This window comes from Diachasma alloeum, unplaced genomic scaffold (assembly GCF_001412515.2).
Source record: "Diachasma alloeum isolate Michigan unplaced genomic scaffold, Dall2.0 Dall_scaffold_00219, whole genome shotgun sequence".
Classification (NCBI taxonomy): Eukaryota; Metazoa; Arthropoda; class Insecta; order Hymenoptera; family Braconidae; genus Diachasma; species Diachasma alloeum.
This window is the reverse complement of record NW_021680384.1, coordinates 347,902-355,769: the sequence shown is the minus strand read 5'-3', so window position 1 is coordinate 355,769 and position 7,868 is coordinate 347,902. Positions and strand designations below refer to the sequence as shown.

Genomic DNA, 7,868 nt, shown 5'->3' with positions numbered 1-7,868 from the left:
AACCGCCGAGATAATAACGTAAACCACTGGACAAGAGTTAAACTGGGCGCATTCGAGATTAAGTTTCCGATTTCCGTGGCACTACCCTCGGTGGGGATAAGTACCCGGGACAGTTAGAGTTAGTCCAAGTGTCCACAAACCTCGCCCAAAGTCCGTGGTTTGCACTTTACTTGCCAAAAACTACGAGATTCCCAGGAATTCTCTCCAGCAATCCCTCCCATCCTTCCCCTATTTTACATTCTCCAGGTAATTTTTTTCTCTCTCACTTTCTCGATAGAAAGATCTACAGAACAGAAGAACATCTGCGATGGGGGATATCGTAAAAACTCTCGCCCGCATTCGGACTCTTTTTCTCTCCCTCCCTTCCTTCTCCAGCAAGAATGTCTCAAAGATAGAAAACTCGTCTGATTTTTACTCACTTTTTCCACTGAACTCACTCCAGGGGGAATCCCATTATCCTTGACGTCATTCCATTCACCTCTTGCAAACCCCTTATACCTTCTATTTCACCATTCTGGGATCAACTTCCGTACCTTCCAGCGACGATTTAATCCCCAGGATGATTTCATCAGAGAGAAAAAGAAAATGAAGGGACGGGGGAGGGGAGGGGGCGGGGGGAAATGAGAGGGAAAAAAATACATAAGGAAGGGGCGGGGGGCGGGGGGGAATTCCCCTGAGGTTGCACGCCATCCACCCAGTCTTGTACCAATTTCCACGAAAACATCGTCAGCGTCACTTCATTTCCTTCTTTGTCAAATTCAATTTGAGTTTATTTTTTGGTCGAGAAATTGGGGAATAATCGAGAGGGGAAATGACAAAATTTGGGGTTGAAAATTGTTGTGACAGATGGGTCGGAAAATTTCCGCCTCCAAATGGTGGTAATAAACCTTTTTTGCTGCACAAGTTCCTGAGATATTTCCACTCAAAGTTTTCAAGTCCTTAATTTGTTTGTTAATTATCACGGGAAGTAATTGGAGTAGAGAGGTTTATAGGTGCCATTCGGAGGCTGAAAATTTTCCAGCTTTTCTACAAACGAGTTTTCAATTAAAAATTCCGTGATATTGAAAATTATCGGCGAGATAAAATTGATGAATTCATTAGTTTTAGTCGTTGATTCATCAATTATGTTGATGCAGGCGCACCGGAGGATAAATTATGGGGTAATTTACCAGACGCCAGACGTCCAACTCGTCCAACAACAACGACAACAACAACAACAACAACGCCTCGTACCCGTTCACCAACGAGAAGGCCGTGGAAAACCCGTCCAACCAGGCCAAACACTTATCCAGATGATCCGAGTCGAGACAGAACTAATCACTATCCATACAAGCCAAACTGGCGTACAGAGAGACCTGATTATTATCCACAACGGCCGGAGTATCCAGATAGACCGAGGAAACCACACAGGCATCACACGACAACAACCACCACTGTCACACCCCATCGACCAAGACACAGATGGACACCACCACCGAGAAATGATATTCCTGACAAGTGTGACACGAGCTATGATGCCATTAGCATTATTCGACGGGAGGTGTTCATTTTTAAGGGACGGGTATGTGAATTTAATTACACGTCACAGTGGAGCTTTCATTAGACACAGTTTCTAATGCGTAATTTATTTCCGAAAAAAAAAATTCAACTATGAATTTTGGTTCGGGCTTAAATTTATACCTAAAACCTGAATTTAGGTCAAGCGCAAATTTTATTACCACATTCCAATCTATTTTTAACTCGATTATATTTGCGCCTGAATTTATAAATGGACCTGAATTTAGTCCCTAGCCTGATTTTGGCCTAGAACCTGATTGTGTACAAACATGAATTCAGGACATGGATTAAATCGGTGGTGGACCCCGAATTTAATTCCAGTCGAATTTTAACTCGATTATATCCCTACCTGAATTTACAGCGGGACCTGATTTTAGTCCACAACATTAAGTTGCATAAAGATATAAAGTCAAATCAGGGTTTAAATTTCTAACCCAACCTTAACTTAATCCCACCTATAAATTTCCCGAACCTGATTTTATACGCCAAACCAGATTGTCCGGGCCTGATTTTATGTCAGACCCTGAATTTAAGCCCAAATATAAATTCAATTCTGGGCTTTCATTCGTGTTCAGACATGAATTCAGGCGCATGTAAAAAATACGGACCTAATTTCATACCTGAGCCTGAATGTAATCCAGGACCTGAATTTAGTCCCCTATTTGAATTTAAATTTGCACCTCATTTAAAGTCGCCTAAAATTCAGACCTCATTCACATCTGAAGCGACTTCCAATTTAGACCTGATTTTATTCCCAGTCCTAAATTCAGGTCTACATTATGAATTGAGTTAAAAATCAGCTGAATTTATCTCCCTCATCTTTTCAAGTTTCAAGATAACTGAAAATCATTCGTTCACATCGTATTAAAAAACCACATCCCTCCCTCGCATTCAATTAGCCTTTGAATCTCTCAATCTAGGCAACGAGGCTATTCTCAACCCCTCCTCGACTAAACTGTGTCAACATGCAATTTGAATGATGATTTTTATGGGTGAAAGTTAATTAACTGCGTCATTATCCTTGTCCCCCGAGCAGTATCTTTGGAGAATAGGCGATCACGGGCTTTACGAGGGCTATCCAGCTGAGATAACCCGTCTATTCAATCTGCCCGAGGATATTGATCATGTGGATGCTGTGTACGAGAGACAAGACAAGAAAATTGTATTCTTCATTGGTAAGAATTACTACGTTTTCAACGCTAATAAACTCGAGCCCGGCTATCCAAGGCCTCTGAGGACACTTGGATTACCGGATGAACTTGAGAAGATTGATGGGGCCATGGTATGGGGACACAACAGTAGGACTTATTTCTTCAGTGGTACCATGTACTGGAGGTAATCACTCTTACATTTATTTCATTATGATATAAAAGCTCTTCAGTTGAACACTTGGTTTCACTTTTTCCACTACTCTAACTTTCAGGTATGATGAATCGGAGAATTTCATTGAGTTGGACTATCCCAGGGATATGACCATGTTCGCCGGTGTTCCGTATAATATTGATGCTGTCTTCCAGTGGAAGAATGGTGAGCATTTTACATTTACAAAGTGATTAATCGGAATCATACGATTTTTTTTAATTGTCCTTTTTTTGTTGGGAACAATGAGTTTTGGGAAAAATACGACAATTTTGGCTGAGACCTGAATTTAAGTCTAGCACGACGTCTGGACCTGAATTTAGTCCTGAAAAGACATCAATTTTTTAGCGGCAATTTATGAGCAGGCCCAAGCTAATATGTTAACATTAATTTAGTTCCAAGAATAGGTAGAGGCCTGAATCTGTCGGGGCTTAAATTCAGGTTCAGGTGCATATTCAGGGCAAAATAGGTCTCGACAGAAATTCTAACTAGTTCTAAAAATTTGTATAGACCTGGATTTACTCACCTGAATTTATGGAAGGGCTTAAATTCAGGTCGAGGAATAAATTTAGGTCGATCCATGAACCTTAAGCTAAATTCCCGCCTGAACTTGAATTAAGTCTCAAGCCTGAATTTATTCCATGCCTGGAAAATAGTCCTGGATCTAAATTTATGCCTGGACCTGAATTTAAGCCCAGACCTGAATTTAATCCGAAAACAAAAATTTTTTCTAGACATTATTCTCAGTCATTAATGCTCTTAGAAGAACTCTTCAGCTCATGAAATTTCCCGCAAAAAAAATTCCCCCATGTTTTTTCCTAATCTCTAATCACCAAGATAAATCCCCATGTACAACTGATACATTAAAAATCAATCTTTTCTCCAGGGAAAACCTACTTCTTCAAAGGCAAAGGTTACTGGGAATTCGATGACATGCGAATGCGAGTGGCACACGAGCGTCCCAAGCCCTCCGCCCCCTTCTGGATGGGCTGTCCTCCCGAAATGGAGACTAATGATATCGATTATCCGTCGCACAGGGCCAAAGTCATCCAGAGCTCCTCGTCAGCATCCACAATCACATTTTCTGTTATAATTAGTAGTCTCTTTGTACTTGCAATTAGAATAACGTAGGTAATTATTTTTTTACGTTTTTTTTTCACATGAAAATAGAAGAGACAATCCGTGATGGAGACAAATGTGCCTAATTATGAAATGAAAAAAAAAACTGCCAAACAATTTCAAAAAAATTGGAATTGTTAAAAAGTCAAGGATTCATTGTTGAGAGAACATGAAATTTCAGTTGACAATGGAATCTCCTCATTAGCCTCAAAATGATCCTTTCAAAATGCATAAAAAAATCAACAGTCCATCCAATAATTGAACCAACAAAATAAAAAAAACATAAATAATTTTTATATGCCTCTTTACATGATTTATTATTTTCATGAAACTACAATTAAGGGCACGATATTTGTGCATCAGTTTTATAAACTGTGATATTTATGTGAAACTCAAAGAATATGGGAAAATTAATCTTATATGTGTAACGGTATTTATGAATAGTGAATGAGGAGGAAATGGCGATGTTATTGTTTAATATTGGTATAGTCTGAGACACGTTTTCTACGTATAAATTTTTATGAGCTTCTTGTGATTGCAAAAAGTCTAATTAAATCACCAATAATTATCAAATTTGTTTTCAATTCAATTTTTTTTTTTGCGAAATCTCGTCGCAGAATGGATTGACGTGCAACTTCTAGGGAATAAGTGGAATAATAGAGTGGAATTATAATGTTTAAGTGAATAAATGCAGAATCACTGTATAAATAAATAAAGAAAATGTATACGACTCAATCTCCTCTTCAATCTCATTATTTTCCACTGGAATTTTTTTTCAAATAAAAAGAAATTTTTTTGTTACAAACACAATTTCGATTTTATTCTCATACAGGTAGTGCTTCACACGAGTAACATTGTCTTAAATTTTCCCTATTATTTTTTTTTCTTCGTAATCCCTCCCTTGAATTGATTAAATAGTCCAATTACTTCTTATGACGTAAATCAGACGGTGAGTATGGATCCCAGGGGTTGAGGGATCTGAGCGTTGTATGGACGATAGTGTCTACTTCAGCCATAGCTCCAACACCAGTATCACCGCACATAAGTGTCTTAGTGATGCAACTAATCTCTCTGTATCCCCAGGACTTGAGTAGAGCCACCTAAAACCGTATTTCATTATGAATTCATCAGTATTAAGCCTTCTACCTTGAAACAACTGGGATTATCCCTGACATCTAGGGCTACGAAAGCAATTCTGATTCAGAGCCGGGGAAATTTATCATAAAATAAACGAAACAACCCATTTTGCCCCGATATCTTAGCACCACTGGGGCAAAATCTTTATTTTCTATTTCTCATTGGAGGGAAAATTTTCAGACCTTTATGATGAAGAAAAAATCATCTTTCTATCTTCAGCCGTTCTCGAGATACTGAAAAATTCATTATTGATCCTGAATTGAGTCTACGACCTGAATTTATTCCGGGTCTTAAATTCAGGTTTGGAGCTGAATTTAGTCCAGATATAGATTTATGATGATTTCAATTTAATTCAGGTCCTAAATTTATGATTGTTCCTGGATTTAGTCCACAATTTCATTTTATTCCTGGGCCTAAATTCAGGTTTGTAGCTGAATTTAATACTGGGTACTAAATATGACTGGACCTGAATTTAATCCATGAATGAGATTTATGGATACACCTGAATTCACAGCTCAACCTGAATTTAATCCACAACTAAAGCCATATCCGGACCTGAATTTAGTCCACGATCAAAATGATTTCCTAATCTTAAATTCAGGTTTGAATCTAAATTTACCCCAGATATCGATTGGCGACCCCCTGAATTTAATTCATAACTAAAGTCACAACTGAACCTGAATTTATTCCACGATCTGGATGAATTTCTGATCTTAAATTCACGTTTGGACCTGAATTTTCGAAACCTGAAGCCTTGAATAAAACTAAATTGAAAATAATCCTGGGACATTAAATCACGAATTTATCACCTACCTGAGGTGCAGTAACAGGATGCTCCCACATTTTAGTGTTCATGGCAGGGCAGAATAGCAGGGGCTTAACAGGATCCCAAGCTCTAGCAACGCAGGTGAGTATATTATCACAAATGCCGGAAGCTAGTTTTCCCATAGTATTGGCATCGAGTGGTGCTATGAGAAATAAATCAGCCCATTTGGCAAGATCGATATGCAGAACAGGATCGCCACGATCCTGCCATGCAGCCCACTCCACAGTGTCGGACAGGACAGGTATGTCCTGGGGAAATTCTGCGTCCTTCAGAAAGTGCTTTGCCCTCTCTGTCACCACAATCTTCACGTCGATATTATGGTCGCGTAATTTTTGACATAGCAAGGGTAGTTTTATCGTTGCAACACTTCCGGTGCAGCCCAGAAGTACTTTTTTTCTCGTTGCCATTGTTTAATTGCTCGTTTTCTTTATTGTTCTCACGATTTATCGATTCTTAAAGCTTAATTGTTCACAGATATGCAAGTTTTTTGTGTGATTTGTATGAATTTTTTTTTTCTTTTCGGTCCTGAATATTTTTGATACGTTATCTCTGTAGAAAATTTTGGCTTGGTGGTACTGAAGGTTGAAAACAATTGGTTTTACCCAATTTTTTGAGCTTGCGGTGAACAAAACAATTGGTTTAGCCAATTTTTGCGATTTGAGTAATAAAATTGGTATCAGCCAATTTTTTCTAAATGCTAGAAACAAATTGGTTTCAAACCAATTTTACAACTTCGGCGTAAGCAATTGGTTTTACCTAATTTTCCAACTTGAGCTAAAAAAAATTAGTGTGAGCCAATTGTTTCAGTTGCGACCAAAAAATGATTTCAACCAATTTTTTAAACTTGAGCTAAAAAAATTAGTTTCAACCAATTCTTTAACTGGCGATGAAAAAATTGGCTTTAGCCAATTGTTCAACTTGGCGTCAAAAAAATTGGTTTCAGCCAATTGTTCAACTTGGGCTAAAATAATTGGATAGATCCAATTTTTTCGGTAGTCCCGAAAAAATGTTTTCCGCCAATTTACTCAACTTGTTCAAAAAATGCGCGCCAACTTCTTCAAATGCGTTTACAAACATTAATATTAACAGCTCTATATGCTCTCTAGAAAATGTATACCTACAACATTACTAATGCCCACGTAGTTAACTGCCTAATCTGCCTTCAACAATTGCCTACAAAAATTCGAAGCTGTGAACGTTTTTTTCATTGGATAAATATATTGATATATTTTCTTCGTGTCTTGGTGTCTTGAATATTTCCAACTATAAATTTCCCCTATCGTTTAATTATGCCTTCTTCGTTTCGTACTTGTTTTTTTAATTATTTATTGGTAATATTATTGGCTATGTATTTTTTGGTTTTTTGTCCTCATCAATTTTATCATCATCGTGAAATCCCAGCTTCGACCAATCCTCACGGCTCATGAGGTTATTTTCCATCCTACATCCGAGATACTCCCTGGCATCGTCTCGACACTGGGTATTATCGTTTTTGTTGTTGTGGAGACAACGCATGTACTTTATCATCGGTGATTTGCAGTAGCCCTCATGATCCAGGGGAAAACTACCCTTCTGAGGGGGTATAGGGGTGAATATCTTCTGTGAGAACGTGTATGATGACATCACCAGCTGGTGGCACGAACATTAAGGCTCCTCTTGAACGTAATACTGTTTTCCACCGGGTTTTCCTCGATATTTGGTGCACGTTTTATTGGTTTTTTCAAGACTTGAACACAGCTTTTTTCAAGAGTTTACGGGGAGTTTCTGAGACACTACTGGGAGGAGGATTTATTTCGTGGAAAAACTGATGGGGGAGAGGCTGTGCGCATGTGTGACCCAGTCAGGTACCAGCTGATGGCTTGAGGGTTGG

The 7,868-nt window shown here is 38.4% G+C and overlaps 2 protein-coding genes across 6 annotated transcripts in view; one reads left to right on the top strand and one right to left on the bottom strand.

Annotated features, from left to right (window-relative positions):
• The window catches only part of LOC107037425 (matrix metalloproteinase-2), a 114,259-nt gene extending 109,489 nt beyond the window's left edge, over positions 1-4,770 (top strand). For all 5 annotated transcript variants that reach the window (XM_015255979.1, XM_015255978.1, XM_015255980.1 and 2 more), the window contains 4 exons: positions 1,137-1,561; positions 2,594-2,892; positions 2,981-3,084; positions 3,803-4,770. In XM_015255979.1, coding sequence (XP_015111465.1) covers positions 1,137-1,561; positions 2,594-2,892; positions 2,981-3,084; positions 3,803-4,047 — 1,073 coding nt within the window. In that variant the 3' untranslated portion in view covers positions 4,048-4,770. The remainder of the gene's footprint in view (positions 1-1,136; positions 1,562-2,593; positions 2,893-2,980; positions 3,085-3,802) is intronic.
• A 61-nt stretch (positions 4,771-4,831) lies between these two features.
• LOC107037369 (phosphopantothenoylcysteine decarboxylase) lies at positions 4,832-7,334 on the bottom strand. The gene is made up of 2 exons (XM_015255892.2): positions 5,986-7,334; positions 4,832-5,135 (listed from the first exon to the last, which is right to left on the bottom strand). The coding sequence occupies exons 1-2, from the start codon at positions 6,403-6,405 to the stop codon at positions 4,959-4,961; spliced, it is 597 nt and encodes a 198-aa protein (XP_015111378.1). The 5' UTR covers positions 6,406-7,334; the 3' UTR covers positions 4,832-4,958.
• Between the last annotated feature and the right edge of the window lie 534 nt (positions 7,335-7,868).